Genomic DNA, 17,257 nt, shown 5'->3' with positions numbered 1-17,257 from the left:
ATTTTCTTTCACAAGAGACATGTACATGTTGGTATTTCAGAAGCGGGGGGGGGGGGGGGGTCAGAACGTGGGGTCATGGGTCAGAGCGCGGGGTCATGGGTCAGACCGTGGGCTCAGCCATTTCTGGCACCCCGGCGGCAGGTAGAGGGAAACATTGGGCTTGTTGCAGGAATCGAACCCGTGACCTTCCGGTTCCAGAACGGTCTCTCTAACCACCGAGCCTTCCTGGAGACCCCTAGAGGTGCTCCTCTCACCCCACCCCACCCCTTCCTGGAGACCCCTGGAGGTGCTCCTCTCACCCCACCCTCTCTCCTTCCTGGAGACCCCTAGAGGTGCTCCTCTCACCCCACCCTCTCTCCTTCCTGGAGACCCCTAGAGGGGCTCCTCTCACCCCACGCTCTCTCCTTCCTGGAGACCCCTAGAGGTGCTCCTCTCACCCCACCCTCTCTCCTTCCTGGAGACCCCTAGAGCTGCTCCTCTCACCCCACCCTCTCTCCTTCCTGGAGACCCCTGGAGGTGCTCCTCTCACCCCACCCTCTCTCCTTCCTGGAGACCCCTAGAGGTGCTCCTCTCACCCCACCCTCTCTCCTTCCTGGAGACCCCTGGAGGTGCTCCTCTCACCCCACCCTCTCTCCTTCCTGGAGACCCCTAGAGGGGCTCCTCTCACCCCACCCTCTCTCCTTCCTGGAGACCCCTAGAGGGGCTCCTCTCACCCCACCCTCTCTCCTTCCTGGAGACCCCTAGAGGGGCTCCTCTCACCCCACCCTCTCTCCTTCCTGGAGACCCCTAGAGGTGCTCCTCTCACCCCACCCTCTCTCCTTCCTGGAGACCCCTAGAGGTGCTCCTCTCACCCCACCCTCTCTCCTTCCTGGAGACCCCTAGAGGTGCTCCTCTCACCCCACCCTCTCTCCTTCCTGGAGACCCCTAGAGGTGCTCCTCTCACCCCACCCCACCCCTTCCTGGAGACCCCTAGAGGTGCTCCTCTCACCCCACCCTCTCTCCTTCCTGGAGACCCCTAGAGGTGCTCCTCTCACCCCACCCTCTCTCCTTCCTGGAGACCCCTAGAGGTGCTCCTCTCACCCCACCCTCTCTCCTTCCTGGAGACCCCTAGAGGTGCTCCTCTCACCCCACCCCACCCCTTCCTGGAGACCCCTAGAGGTGCTCCTCTCACCCCACCCTCTCTCCTTCCTGGAGACCCCTAGAGGTGCTCCTCTCACCCCACCCTCTCTCCTTCCTGGAGACCCCTAGAGGGGCTCCTCTCACCCCACCCTCTCTCCTTCCTGGAGACCCCTAGAGGTGCTCCTCTCACCCCACCCTCTCTCCTTCCTGGAGACCCCTAGAGGTGCTCCTCTCACCCCACCCTCTCTTTTTCTGTTGTTTTTCTGTCCCACTTTTATCTCTAATGTCAATCTTTAATAATCACCTCAGACTCTCTGGTAATACGACGTGGCAATAAATAATAATAATAATAATGCAGGACTTTTTAGAAGTCTGTTTAGAAGCTGTTCACACCAAATTTGAGATTCAATAGTAAATTGTAGTTTTTAAACTAATTTACCCAAAATGGGTTGGGGAGGCCTTTCTGGTGGGGTCTCCTTGCAATAAGAGTGCTAGCATGTGTTCACGAGTGTCTGGGTCCCCCGGGCCCCTGAGTGTCTGGGTCCCCCGGGCCCCTGAGTGTCTGGGTCCCCGGGCCCCTGAGTGTCTGTGTCCCCCGGGCCCCTGAGTGTCTGTGTCCCAGGGCCCCTGAGTGTCTGGGTCCCCCGGGCCCCTGAGTGTCTGTGTCCCCCGGGCCCCTGAGTGTCTGTGTCCCAGGGCCCCTGAGTGTCTGGGTCCCCCGGGCCCCTGAGTGTCTGGGTCCCCCGGGCCCCTGAGTGTCTGTGTCCCCCGGGCCCCTGAGTGTCTGGGTCCCAGGGCCCCTGAGTGTCTGTGTCCCCCGGGCCCCTGAGTGTCTGTGTCCCCCGGGCCCCTGAGTGTCTGGGTCCCCCGGGCCCCTGAGTGTCTGTGTCCCCCGGGCCCCTGAGTGTCTGGGTCCCCCGGGCCCCTGAGTGTCTGGGTCCCCCGGGCCCCTGAGTGTCTGGGTCCCCCGGGCCCCTGAGTGTCTGGGTCCCCCGGGCCCCTGAGTGTCTGGGTCCCAGGGCCCCTGAGTGTCTGTGTCCCAGGGCCCCTGAGACTTAACTCCCCCCGGTCTGGGTCTCATCCTGTGTTACTTCGACACATCTCTTTTAAGAGTGTAGAATTTTCTCTCCTCCGGTATTTCATACATTCCCTTAACGTTCCACTTTGTTCAGAACGCATTCTCTCTCATCTGGTTTCACCCGTGGGAACAAAACGAGGCATAACAGAGGAGAGGAAACTGCGAGAATAGGAGACAAAGAGCCAAAGGAGAAGTGGTTTTAGGGAGGCTGAGTCTGAAGGTAAAAGCAGTCACATCCTGCTCCCACTAAATTGATACCAGTGACCCTTAACTGGCGGCGGAGGCCCCTTGGAGAAGGTGGCGCCACTTATAAAGGCCTCCTCTCCTACGCCTCCTCTCCTACACCTCCTCTCCTACGCCTCCTCTCCTACGCCTCCTCTCCCAGGCCTCCTCTCCTACGCCTCCTCTCCTACACCTCCTCTCCTACGCCTCCTCTCCTACACCTCCTCTCCTACACCTCCTCTCCTACGCCTCCTCTCCTACGCCTCCTCTCCTACGCCTCCTCTCCTACACCTCCTCTCCTACGTCTCCTCTCCTACGCCTCCTCTCCTACGCCTCCTCTCCCAGGCCTCCTCTCCTACGCCTCCTCTCCTACGCCTCCTCTCCTAGGCCTCCTCTCCTACGCCTCCTCTCCTACGTCTCCTCTCCTACGCCTCCTCTCCTACGCCTCCTCTCCTAGGCCTCCTCTCCTACGCCTCCTCTCCCAGACCTCCTCTCCTACGCCTCCTCTCCTACGCCTCCTCTCCTACGCCTCCTCTCCTACGCCTCCTCTCCTACGCCTCCTCTCCTACGCCTCCTCTCCTACGCCTCCTCTCCTACGCCTCCTCTCCTACGCCTCCTCTCCTACGCCTCCTCTCCTAGGCCTCCTCTCCTACGCCTCCTCTCCTACGCCTCCTCTCCTAGGCCTCCTCTCCTACGCCTCCTCTCCCAGGCCTCCTCTCCTACGCCTCCTCTCCTACGCCTCCTCTCCTACGCCTCCTCTCCTACGCCTCCTCTCCTATGCCTCCTCTCCTACACCTCCTCTCCTACGCCTCCTCTCCTACGCCTCCTCTCCTAGGCCTCCTCTCCTACGCCTCCTCTCCTACGCCTCCTCTCCTAGGCCTCCTCTCCTACGCCTCCTCTCCTAGGCCTCCTCTCCTACGCCTCCTCTCCTACGCCTCCTCTCCTACACCTCCTCTCCTACACCTCCTCTCCTACACCTCCTCTCCCAGGCCTCCTCTCCTACGCCTCCTCTCCTAGGCCTCCTCTCCTACGCCTCCTCTCCTACGCCTCCTCTCCTACACCTCCTCTCCTACACCTCCTCTCCTACGCCTCCTCTCCTACACCTCCTCTCCTATGCCTCCTCTCCTACGCCTCCTCTCCCAGGCCTCCTCTCCTACGCCTCCTCTCCTACGCCTCCTCTCCTACGCCTCCTCTCCTACGCCTCCTCTCCTACGTCTCCTCTCCTACGCCTCCTCTCCCAGGCCTCCTCTCCTACGCCTCCTCTCCTACACCTCCTCTCCTACGCCTCCTCTCCTAGGCCTCCTCTCCTACACCTCCTCTCCTACGCCTCCTCTCCTACGCCTCCTCTCCTACGCCTCCTCTCCTACGCCTCCTCTCCTACGCCTCCTCTCCTACACCTCCTCTCCTACACCTCCTCTCCTACACCTCCTCTCCTACGCCTCCTCTCCTACGTCTCCTCTCCTAGGCCTCCTCTCCTACGCCTCCTCTCCTACGCCTCCTCTCCTAGGCCTCCTCTCCTACACCTCCTCTCCTACGCCTCCTCTCCTACGCCTCCTCTCCTACGTCTCCTCTCCTAGGCCTCCTCTCCTACGCCTCCTCTCCTAGGCCTCCTCTCCTAGGCCTCCTCTCCTAGGCCTCCTCTCCTACGCCTCCTCTCCTACGCCTCCTCTCCTACGCCTCCTCTCCTACGCCTCCTCTCCTAGGCCTCCTCTCCTACACCTCCTCTCCTACACCTCCTCTCCTACACCTCCTCTCCTAGGCCTCCTCTCCTAGGCCTCCTCTCCTAGGCCTCCTCTCCTACGCCTCCTCTCCTACGTCTCCTCTCCTACGCCTCCTCTCCTACGCCTCCTCTCCTACGCCTCCTCTTTTACGCCTCCTCTCCTAGGCCTCCTCTCCTACGCCTCCTCTCCTACGCCTCCTCTCCTACACCTCCTCTCCTACACCTCCTCTCCCAGGCCTCCTCTCCTACGCCTCCTCTCCTACGCCTCCTCTCCTACGCCTCCTCTCCTACGCCTCCTCTCCTACACCTCCTCTCCCAGACCTCCTCTCCTACGCCTCCTCTCCTACGCCTCCTCTCCTACACCTCCTCTCCTACGCCTCCTCTCCTACGTCTCCTCTCCTATGCCTCCTCTCCTACGCCTCCTCTCCTACGCCTCCTCTCCTACGCCTCCTCTCCTACACCTCCTCTCCTAGGCCTCCTCTCCTACGCCTCCTCTCCTACGCCTCCTCTCCTACGCCTCCTCTCCTACGCCTCCTCTCCTACGCCTCCTCTCCTACGCCTCCTCTCCTATGCCTCCTCTCCTACGCCTCCTCTCCTACGCCTCCTCTCCTACGCCTCCTCTCCTAGGCCTCCTCTCCTACGCCTCCTCTCCTACGCCTCCTCTCCTACGCCTCCTCTCCTACGCCTCCTCTCCTACGCCTCCTCTCCTACGCCTCCTCTCCTACGCCTCCTCTCCTACGCCTCCTCTCCTACGCCTCCTCTCCTAGGCCTCCTCTCCTACGCCTCCTCTCCCAGGCCTCCTCTCCTACGCCTCCTCTCCTACGCCTCCTCTCCCAGGCCTCCTCTCCTACGCCTCCTCTCCTACGCCTCCTCTCCTACGCCTCCTCTCCCAGGCCTCCTCTCCTACGCCTCCTCTCCTACGCCTCCTCTCCCAGGCCTCCTCTCCTACGCCTCCTCTCCCAGGCCTCCTCTCCTACGCCTCCTCTCCTACACCTCCTCTCCTACGCCTCCTCTCCTACACCTCCTCTCCTACGCCTCCTCTCCTACGCCTCCTCTCCTACGCCTCCTCTCCTACACCTCCTCTCCTACGCCTCCTCTCCTACGCCTCCTCTCCTACGCCTCCTCTCCTACGCCTCCTCTCCTACGCCTCCTCTCCCAGGCCTTTGTGGAGGCGAGACAGCGGGCCACTAGGAAAGCTTGGGACACGCAGGTATTCAGTGGCAGACACAAATATTTATTGTGCTCCTTTAAGAGAGCGGTCGTGGAGGAGCGCTCTTAGCGGCCGAGCGGAATCCTCAACGTCAACATTTTACACTCCGGAGAACTTGGCGCTGTTATTATTCCTGTATGCACGAGACGAGAGGCACACAATTCACCCGGCTTCAAACCGTGACCGGTGTTTGGGCCGCTGATGATTTCTGTCCGGCGGAGGTATGCAAACTAAAAAAAACAGGCGAGGAAGGACAGGGGGCTGGTGTAGAAACGTCTTCATCAGTAGCCGCTTTGCTGAATTGTTGATTCGGTAGGCAGAAATTCAAATTTCACATTTGAATGAGTAGCTGCATAGTGCTGTGTGGGGTGGTACTTTGTAGATACTGTCACAATCAGCACGCCTTTGGACACAGCCAGGAAGGTCAATTTTCTATGTTTTTTTTTTACCCAGAACCCACCTGTTTCCCATAAACCTCCAGTGTTTATAAGCGAACAAGGGAACTGAGGAGAGTTCATCACGGTTTAGTTTAGAATCACAGGCGTAAACACGGAAGTGTACACACTGAGATACTATCTGGCTGAGGCTAAGTGAGGCTAGTGTGTGTGTGTGTGTGTGTGTGTGTGTGTGTGTGTGTGTGTGTGTGTGTGTGTGTGTGTGTGTGTGTGTGTGTGTGTGTGTGTGTGTGTGTGTGTGTGTGTGTGTGTGTGTGTGTGTGTGTGTGTGTGTGTGTGTGTGTGTGTGTGTGTGTGTGTGTGTGTGTGTGTGTGTGTGTGTGTGTGTGTGTGTGTGTGTGTGTGTGTGTGTGTGTGTGTGTGTGTGTGTGTGTGTGTGTGTGTGTGTGTGTGTGTGTGTGTGTGTGTGTGTGTGTGTGTGTGTGTGTGTGTGTGTGTGTGTGTGTGTGTGTGTGTGTGTGTGTGTGTGTGTGTGTGTGTGTGTGTGTGTGTATGTGCGTGTGTATGTGCGTGTGTGCGTGCGTGTGTGTGTGTGTGTGTGTGTGTGTGTGCGTGCGTGTGTGTGTGTGTGTGTGTGTGTGTGTGTGTGTGTGTGTGTGTATGTGCGTGTGTGCGTGCGTGTGTGTGTGTGTGTGTGTATACATACATGTATGCATGGTGGTGGGTGGGGGGGCATCCCAACTAGGCCCCACTGTTGCTTCTGTTATACATACAGTACAACTGAGGGGACAAACAAGGAACCACTTGTGTTTTATTATTATTATTATTACCAGCTGTTCCATCCCATCTCCCATCATCATCATCATCATCATCATCATCATCATCATCATCATCATCATCATCATCATCATCATCATCATCAGAGGCCAGACAGACAGATAGACAGACAGACAGATAGATCAAATATGAATAAACAATGCGTCTGTGTTCATAACTCAATAAACATCTTTTAAACCATCTGCACTTTATCTATCCCAAGCTCCGCCCTCTTTTCTTGACCCTCCAATCACAACTGTTGCTTTAATCCGTCAAGGCAGAGGCCGAGAGCGGTCAGTTACACTAATAAATGTCAGTGGAATGGATGGAGAAAAAGATGTCCTCCCCTCTCTGTCGCCCCCTATAGGGAGCAACGCCACCGAGGCGCGGGTGTTCAGGGAGTCCCGCAGCAGGACCACCAACGAGCCGCACATCAAGAGGCCCATGAACGCCTTCATGGTGTGGGCCAAGGACGAGAGGAGGAAGATCCTGCAGACCTTCCCCGACATGCACAACTCCAACATCAGCAAGATCCTGGGTGAGACTGACAACACATCTCTTTGATATATATTTGTATGTATATATTTTATATTGATATATATAGTGGTAAAACGCATGTATACCTTGATCTGACTAAACTGAATCACATACTCTGATAGCCCATCAGGTTGTTCTGAAAATAAATATGTACATCACTTCATTGTACAATACAGGGTTGGGGTTTTACAAACGTTTTATAAAAGTTCACCAGGCAAACCTAGAATATCACAAAACAGCTCAAGACATTTTCACCATGCATGCATGCACACTCTGTCCCGCCCCGATTGGTGATGTCAGAGTACCTCCTGAACCAAAGTTACTCTTTAAAGGACGACACCAGTGTTTTTATTTTTTTACATGTGGGTTTCAAGTCATTCTTGCTTTGATATAATAAAAGAAAAGTAGCTGTAAGAAGTAGTATGATTCTGACATGTCGACATCATCCATCAAATCCATATGGTACAGACAAGTATGAGAACACACACACACACACACACACACACACACACACACACACACACACACATGGGCCCCACCAGACCCATGGCGTTCCCCATCCCTTATAGAGCTACAGGGCACCAAGCACAGTGTTCTACTTCTTACTGTCCAACACCAACATAAAATACTATACTAACATAAAATCCAACTTAAAAGTGATGTGCACAAATGAGCTTTCGGTGGGGTTCTGTGTGCGTCTGACTCAGAGCTCTATCGGAGAGTCGAAACCATTCCGGAACTTTCCAATTTTAAATAAAAAAATATATGTAAAAAAAGTCCCTTCATTTGACTTTCTTTCCCATAATGTTTAAGTTGTTATATTAAAAATATTGTCCGAAAAGACATCTTAATAGTTACAAATGTGAACGTTCAGAAGTTCACCGTTAAGTCCTAATCGGTAAGAAGGAGATCTTCCGGATATTTACGGTACGGTTGTGGTGGTTATCAGGAGACCTGAGAGGGACCATGAGAGGAGTCTGTGTGTTTGTGTACAGTGTGTGTGTGTGTGTGTGTGTGTGTTTGTGTGCAGTGTGTGTGTGTGTGTGTGTGTGTTTGTGTGCAGTGTGTGTGTGTGTCTCGAGTGCATCACTCTCAGACACAATAACACAGCTGGATGCGAGGGGGCGGTGGTCAGCGGCCTCCCCTCTGTTTCCTGAGTCCGAAGGAGAGTTTGCTTGATAAACCTTGATAAACACAAAGAGTGAGGCTGCATGTGTATAATCAGTTGTCAGAGCAGCCTCCAGATGTTCCTGCGTTCCTGCGGTAATGGTCCTCCTGTCCACTTGTCCTCCTGTCCACTTGTCCTCCTGTCCACTTGTCCCCCTGTCCACTTGTCCTCCTGTCCACTTGTCCTCCTGTCCACTTGTCCTCCTGTCCACTTGTCCTCCTGTCCACTTGTCCCCCTGTCCACTTGTCCTCCTGTCCACTTGTCCTCCTGTCCACTTGTCCTCCTGTCCACTTGTCCTCCTGTCCACTTGTCCTCCTGTCCACTTGTCCTCCTGTCCACTTGTCCTCCTGTCCACTTGTCCTCCTGTCCACTTGTCCTCCTGTCCACTTGTCCTCCTGTCCACTTGTCCTCCTGTCCTCTTGTCCTCCTGTCCACTTGTCCTCCTGTCCACTTGTCCTCCTGTCCACTTGTCCCCCTGTCCACTTGTCCTCCTGTCCACTTGTCCACTTGTCCTCCTGTCCACTTGTCCTCCTGTCCACTTGTCCTCCTGTCCACTTGTCCTCCTGTCCACTTGTCCTCCTGTCCACTTGTCCTCCTGTCCACTTGTCCTCCTGTCCACTTGTCCCCCTGTCCACTTGTCCTCCTGTCCACTTGTCCCCCTGTCCACTTGTCCTCCTGTCCACTTGTCCTCCTGTCCACTTGTCCTCCTGTCCACTTGTCCTCCTGTCCACTTGTCCTCCTGTCCACTTGTCCTCCTGTCCACTTGTCCTCCTGTCCACTTGTCCTCCTGTCCACTTGTCCCCCTGTCCACTTGTCCTCCTGTCCCCTTGTCCTCCTGTCCACTTGTCCTCCTGTCCACTTGTCCCCCTGTCCACTTGTCCTCCTGTCCACTTGTCCCCCTGTCCACTTGTCCCCCTGTCCACTTGTCCTCCTGTCCACTTGTCCTCCTGTCCACTTGTCCTCCTGTCCACTTGTCCCCCTGTCCACTTGTCCTCCTGTCCACTTGTCCTCCTGTCCACTTGTCCTCCTGTCCACTTGTCCTCCGGTCCACTTGTCCTCCTGTCCACTTGTCCTCCTGTCCACTTGTCCCCCTGTCCACTTGTCCTCCTGTCCACTTGTCCCCCTGTCCTCTTGTCCTCCTGTCCACTTGTCCTCCTGTCCACTTGTCCTCCTGTCCACTTGTCCTCCTGTCCACTTGTCCTCCTGTCCACTTGTCCCCCTGTCCACTTGTCCTCCTGTCCACTTGTCCTCCTGTCCACTTGTCCTCCTGTCCACTTGTCCCCCTGTCCACTTGTCCTCCTGTCCACTTGTCCCCCTGTCCACTTGTCCTCCTGTCCACTTGTCCCCCTGTCCACTTGTCCTCCTGTCCACTTGTCCTCCTGTCCACTTGTCCTCCTGTCCACTTGTCCCCCTGTCCACTTGTCCTCCTGTCCACTTGTCCTCCTGTCCACTTGTCCTCCTGTCCACTTGTCCCCCTGTCCTCCTGTCCACTTGTCCCCCTGTCCACTTGTCCTCCTGTCCACTTGTCCTCCTGTCCACTTGTCCTCCTGTCCACTTGTCCCCCTGTCCACTTGTCCTCCTGTCCACTTGTCCTCCTGTCCACTCCACTTGTCCTCCTGTCCACTTGTCCTCCTGTCCACTTGTCCTCCTGTCCACTTGTCCTCCTGTCCACTTGTCCTCCTGTCCACTTGTCCTGTAACGGGCGCGTGGGTCTGGTGGTGCCGGGGGTTTGGGCTGAGCCCAAACGTTCGAACCTTCGTTTGTTACGTTGGCATTCGAATTCTAAATCAACATTCGATATATTTTTTTTTTATTAAGATAAAGATTAGGCTACACTAATATTATAGTATTAAAAGAAACTGATGAGTTATATTCATTAAAGAAAGTGGATTTAATTGATTTAGTTGGCTGGGGCTTCTCCCTGGGCTGGGGCTGGAAAGTTGATTTAATAAAAAAAAAAAAAAAAATCATTTAATCAGATCAATCACTTTATTCAAATTGAGGATTTAGTTTGAGGATATTTATATAAATTTTTTTTAATTAAAAACGAAGGTTCAAACATTAGTTCGAAAAACCCTGACGAAGTTCGAATCCCAAAAACAGGCTTCGGGGACAGCCTTAGTGACGTGACAAGACTTTGAACTAAATAACAGATAAATAACAGATAACATAACTGAATTATTAGATAAGAATAGACCTGAAAGGACGATGTGCTGTTACTCTTTAGTAAACTAAGGTAGGAACTTACTATATTAACTTCATTATGACTTTATGATGGATGAGATCCGGCGCAAAAGAAAAAAAACAAGGACACACAGTTCATAGATGTGAATCATGGACTGGTCTTATACGAAGTGCATTGCCTGTAAGCCAGCACTAGGGGCAGAGTTGCTAACAACGGGCGAGTGAGTGAACGCGTGACATTGCCTATGAGGTGGTTTGCATCCAAAAAAACTCAACAACAAACTAAACCAAAAAAATTAAGTTCAGTCCCCTTGTGGTTTTAATTGCTAAATCTTTGGTACTTTGGGGTTTTTCTCCAAAACAAAGAGTATCCACCATCTGAAACAAACAACAGCAATAAAACAAGGAGTATCCACCACCTGAAAGTTTGAAACAAACAGCTGTGACACTTTCTCATCTGCTCTTATTGCTGGCATAAAAGTAAAAGTGGCGCAAAAAAGAGACATTTCTGTATTTAATATTAAGTAATAAACATCAGGTACCTAACAATAATGATCACATACGCTGCGGGATGCTTGCTCCACTCAGACCAGTATTTTGAGATAGGGTAACAAGATACAAATTAAATACATTTGTTGTTGATATATTTCTCGTTTGGTGTTGTGTGCTGCCCTTGTTACAAATCAATATTTGTGTACATAGTAATAATTCCATTCAAAGGCAGACAAAGTGGGCCTTTCCGCTATGTTCTGCGGGTGACAGGCCATCCTAGTTTTCCAAAATGGATATATATCTATATATATCATTTGGAATTTTCTCTTGGTGCAAGACAAAAACAATACATTATAGAATAATAGAAAAATAAATAGAGAAATAAAAAGTGTCAATATAAAGTTAAACATCTATTAAGTGTCCTTAACATGGTTTGACTCCCAAGCATTAGCATCTTGGAGAAAAATAGAAGAAAACATAGTAGCCCCACATAGACTGAAGGACATAGCATACACTAAACTACCAATCAAGCACTGTGAACGAAAATTTGGCCCCATAATTACTCATGCGATCCGGATATGGCGTGAATCACAAAAAAAAAATCTTAACCCACAAGAATGGCACAATCATACTCCCTTATTCAATAACAATGCTCTCTTAATTGGAAAACGACCTATAAGATTCCCTATATGGGAAGAGCAAGGCATACACTCATTAGGGGATGTTTTTAACAAACAGGGTTTTTGTAGTGATAAAGAAATACGCAAAAAATTTAATCTCACCAAGTCCACATGGCTTTTTCACAAACAGTTAGAGCTATGTTTGAAGTCTCACGGTGTTCCATTAGACAGACCAATTGAACACCACAGATACCACAAATTCTTCTACTCAAGAGAGACATCGAGAGGTTTTGTTTCAGAATTTTATTATCAATTACTAACGTCCTCGTATGAAACCCTCCAACTTGACTCTGTCTGGAGGAGGGATATACCAGACCTGGAAAATGACTTTGATTGGCAAGGAGCCTGGGCAAATGTCCGACTTACATCAAGGAACCCGGATCATCAACAAATCAATCTTAACTATATTCACAGGACATACTTGACTCCTATAAGACTGTGCCGAATGGGGCTCAAACAAGATTCCAAATGCACCCAATGTACAAATGGGGACGAAGGGACATTTATGCACATGTATTGGGACTGCTCACCAGTTAAGGCATTCTGGAAAGATGTGACCCAACAAATATCAAAACTCGTATCTTGGAATATACCTGTACACCCCTCGGTATTGCTGTTGAATGATGTTTTTGAGTTTGCAGTGAATCCACAGCTAAAGAGATTGGTTTTATCGGGTATCACAGTAGCCAAAAAGCTGATCGCATCACGTTGGTTTCAACCGGAAAAAATGTGCCGTAAAGTTTGGTTTCTTACATATCTTGATGTAATTTACCATGAAATATCTACAGCAAGAATTCTGGGTCTCAATGAATCCAAAATGTCAATGTGGTTAGAAGTGGTGGAGAGAATAAAAGCTAGCTTATAATGGTAGTGTCTGGTTAGGTGCGAGGGATAGTGGAGGTACTATCCAAGGTGGGGTCCGGGAGGGGGGGGTTCGAGCTGAGCATATGTGTGTAGTTTTTTTTTTTATATAACAGGTATTATGGGTATATCTTATATAAAACAACTAACTAAAAGGTGATCTCATTGGATGTGCCCTGACAATTAATGCTTGTATATCTTATCGTGTGTTGTCATGTTTGTTTATATGTTTGTTTAAAAAAGAATAAAAAAATAAAAAATAAAATAAAATACAACATCTATTAAGTGGAAGTACATAGCCTGCAAAGAGGTGATGGAGGTGATTGTGCAAAATGCAACGGGGGCGACGGATCAAAAATAGAATGTGAGAAGAGGTGTCAAGTTAACGGTATCAAAGCAAACCCGATGCCCCCACATCACAACATACGCTACAGCGTCTCTGGTCTCACACGCCTCCTCTCCTCCTCCTCCTAGGTTCTCGCTGGAAGGGTATGACCAACCAGGAGAAGCAGCCGTTCTACGAGGAGCAGGCCCGTCTGAGTAAGATCCACCTGGAGAAGTACCCCAACTACAAGTACAAGCCGCGGCCCAAGAGGACCTGCATCATCGACGGAAAGAAGCTTCGCATCGGCGAATACAAGCAGATGATGCGCTCGCGGCGACAGGAGATGAGGCAGTTCTTCAGCGTGGGGTGAGAAACGTATAGGTTCACATTTAATAACCATAATAACACTGTTCACTCGTATACAGCCAATCCGCTATTTATTTTAATGTTTTTACACCATAAACAAAACTTTTACCGCCACAAAATATAGCAAATACAATTAAGAGCTCATATTTACCTGTTGTCTAGTGTTGTATCAAGAGCTCAGTCAGTCAACTAGAGAATAAAACATGTCTCTATTTCTTATTTATGGTGGTGGGGCTACCCCATGTGTTGACATTTGAATTACTGATTGAGCTTTTAAGCAAAATTACATGACAAATGTTACGTACTGAGCTCCATGAAGCTGAATGGACCGGCTCAAATACATTAGTACTGTAGGTGTGGACATCTGTGGCCACTCAGAATATAATATGTGTTATTTAAATAAAGCATGAAACAAATAAGAAAATATATCAAACTGCTCAAAAAGAATTTGAATGTTGTCCTCAGACAAGCTACGTTCCTATGGACCTTGAATTGGCCCAAAGATCGTCAGCGTGAGTTTTTATTTTCTACAGAACAAGGAATTTGATCGCATCAGGCTCAGCCATGGTGGTAAATAAAGCCTAGATAAAAGATTAAAGGCAGGATAATTGTCGAATCATCCTCATGACAAATTACTCCCCTAATCGTTCTGTAAATAACATTTGAGGTAATTGTTTTTTGGGTACTTCAGAACATAATCTGGCATTTTACCTGAATTGATCATGCTGAACTCACAGATTATTATCGATTCAGAGTTATGTAGGCTGTCTTGTTAAAAAAGAAAAGAAGGGAGAAAAAAAGGCCTCTTTATTGTGAGGACCGCTAATCCTCTTTTCTACTCTCCATAGGCTGGGAGGGGAAACCAGTGGCGTGGTTGTAATAGAACACAGCCGTGGATGTGTTTAAAGCCATCACAGTGGCCCGTGTCTGAGATGGATTTACCAGGGGCCACAGCTTTCAATAGGAGCGATTTTTAATAGCTTGTCATTTATTAAATTAGGACAATGCTGGGCGCTTGCGGGCAGTGAAATTGGACACAGACGGACTTATAGGAGAATATGAAACGTAAGCAGATGTTTAAAGAGAGAGCGAGAGAGAGAGAGAGAGAGAGAGAGAGAGAGAGAGAGAGAGAGAGAGAGAGAGAGAGAGAGAAAGGCAGACGTCACAGGCTCAATGCCACATTTACTGTGTGTGGTCAATCGAACGCAGAAAAAAAGCCCTGCGATTCGCCAGAGCCTGGACTTTCAATCACAGCTAAATCAAATAACTTACGGCTGAGGTTATATAGAACCGGCTCTTAACGCGGGCCGCGTGCGATAAAAACCACGTTGTTTTCAAAGCATTTAATTTGAAAATGAGTCTGTCAGAACTTACTGCGGAGGGTAATTGTTTCAGGAGAACGGTGTGGAAAAACGGTTTAGGTGAGAAAAGTGACAGCAATTTTCCTGGTTTATGTGCTTCATTTGAGAAGCCTGGAGGCTCCCTTGAGTGATGTGCATTTACCTTCATTCCATCCATAGCTTAAGAGGTTATTTAGCTGCGGCTGACAGGGCGACTACTGTATGTGCTGGCAGAGGAGGGTCTGTGTCGGGGCACGTCTGAACAGATGAGAGGCGCTGCTGCTGCTGCTGCTGCTTATGATAAGTGGCCTGAGAATTAATGCTTTTTTCCTCCTGAGCAGTTAGGATATAATGAATCAGTGTTTTTATGGACCTCTGTTCTCTCTCTCTCTCTCTCTTTCTCTCAGGCCCCAGGTGCCGATGCCTCTTGGCAACAGCCCGGGGGGCCTCGGGGTCTACCCGGGTGCCATCACCATGGCGACAGCGGCCACGCCCTCCCCCCACCTGACCTCAGACTGCTCCAGTACCTCGGCCAGTCCCGAGCCAGCCATCCCCGTCATCCAGAGCACCTACGCGGTGAAGGTGAAGGCGGAGCCGGGCGGCGGAGGAGGAGGACCCCTGGATCTCCCCGTCCGCACCCCCAACGGAGAGGAGCGGATGGACATGTACGAGGACTTTGAGGACGAGCCCAAATCGGACTATAGCAGCGACCGCGAGACCCGGGAGGCCGTCAGTGCCAACTGAGCTCAGGATGCAGATAGTCAACGAAACACATACCCTTTTTTTTTTTCTTTTTTTTTCAGAGACACTTTTTATTAAGACAATTTATTGCAGAGACTTAAAAAAAACGCTCCGGGCATACATTCACGAGGACATGGTGTGCCATGCACTGAGCATGCCCAGACTGATCTGAGGTGGGACAGTATGGATTTAAACTGAGCGCGCTCAGAGAGTCATTCTGACAGTATCTTGACGGACATCCATTTGAAGGAGAAGGCTGATGTGAATACGATACCCGGGCGAACACTCCCCACCCCACCTCAACCCCTGGAGAAAACAACTTAACCTTTGAAAAACTTGACTGACAATGAACTTCAATTGCTCACACTTTGACAATCTTAACATGCTGAAGCAAATAAGCGTTAGGTGAGAGAGAGAGAGAGAGAGAGAGAGAGAGAGAGAGAGAGAGAGAGAGAGAGAGAGAGAGAGAGAGAGAGAGAGAGCGAGAGAGAGGGAGAGCGAGAGAGAGAGAGAGAGAGAGAGAGAGAGAGAGAGAGAGAGAGAGAGAGAGAGAGAGAGAGAGAGAGAGAGAATGAGAGAAAAAAATTACAAGATGAGCGACGAACACATTGCTGTGTGGTTTCTAAAGAGCATGCATGGATTTATGAAGCATCAGGAAAATGGTCTTCAACAGCTATTTGGTCTTAAATGTTTCTTTTATGTGTGATTTTAAGTTTTTATCGTTATGTAGTTCCTTTTTTTTGTTTTGTTTTTTGTTTTTGTTTGATATACTTTTTTTCTGACAGGTCACTGCCTGTACAAACCTGAACTGTCGGAACTTGAAATTTGAAAGTTTTAATATAAATCCTAGCTCTTGTAGTCTTATAGTCTTACATTGTTTTCTTACGAGTACAGTGCATCTACAGCCCTTTTATTTCTGACAAACTGCTTACATTACATTACTGTTTATGATGGGTTTTTTTAATATATCCCAGCTCAGGTATGACGTGCCAGCTTGTGAATGTGTTTTTTTTTCTTTTCGTTGTTGTTATTTTGTTTTCATATGAGAGTGGTAGAACTTTTCAGACTGACAATGAAAAACGGGACACGAATCCCTTGCATCACGTTAATTATTATTATTATTATTATTATTATTATTATTATTATTATTATTATTATTATTATTATTATTATTATTATTATTATTATTATTACCCATACATTGTACAGTTTTACTTCAAAATGTGCCAAACATACATTCACATTTATTCGGGATATTGTAGTCTTAATTTCTAATGCTGCAAGAAAGTCTTATCCAATCAGCTTACCTATCTGGTGAGACAGAGTTCTCATTGGGTCACTGCTGCCTCCACAGATACAGCTCAGGGAGGATGCATGTTTGTCCATCACACACTCACTTGGTCACAGCGTCGTTATCTCTGGCACCCCCTCTGGTGATGTGGCGTAATTACAAGAGCAATATACCTTACGGCAATTTAGGCGTCACTCTCTTTTTCTTTTGAGGCCAAGATATTTTGGCGTGTCATCATGCTGCATACTGTACAAACACACCCAACATAGTGGTTTTGAGTGGCTGTCTCTTTTTTGATGAAATTGGGCTAACGTTTACCTAAGAGATGGCAGGTAAAAAAAAATAGAGAAGAAAAACAAGTTTTCGCTTAATTTCTGCTAGACACTTTGGGAGAGTCTTAAAAGTGTACCTTTTAGAGTGCGCCCTAGTCACTTCAGCTTCGTAGGAGATGGTGTGAGGAGCGACCGGTCCCTGCGGGCTAATATCTTACTGTAGGTTGGGAATTTATTCTAGTTCAGATCCCTTCACTGTATTTTGAATTTTAGTTTTGAATTGATATGAAAGGAAAAATTACACACACACACACACACACACACACACACACATACACACACACACACACACACACACACACACACACACACACACACACACACACTCACACACACACACACACACACACACACACACACACACACACACACACACACAC

At 49.7% G+C, this 17,257-nt stretch overlaps 1 protein-coding gene across 1 annotated transcript in view; it reads left to right on the top strand.

The window, feature by feature from the left end:
* LOC311245464 (transcription factor SOX-6-like) overlaps positions 1-16,419 on the top strand; it is a gene marked incomplete at its 5' end in the record, with an annotated part of 86,080 nt that extends 69,661 nt beyond the window's left edge. Inside the window, 3 exon segments of the mRNA XM_084335306.1 lie at positions 6,928-7,098; positions 12,957-13,173; positions 14,921-16,419. Coding sequence (XP_084191432.1) covers positions 6,928-7,098; positions 12,957-13,173; positions 14,921-15,257 — 725 coding nt within the window. The 3' untranslated portion in view covers positions 15,258-16,419.
* Positions 16,420-17,257: the final 838 nt, after the last annotated feature.

Source organism: Notolepis coatsorum (genome assembly GCF_963971535.1).
Source record: "Notolepis coatsorum genome assembly, chromosome: 18".
Taxonomy (NCBI): domain Eukaryota; kingdom Metazoa; phylum Chordata; class Actinopteri; order Aulopiformes; family Paralepididae; genus Notolepis; species Notolepis coatsorum.
The sequence above is the reverse complement of the archived record's forward strand: the minus strand, read 5'-3'. Positions and strand labels throughout refer to the sequence as shown.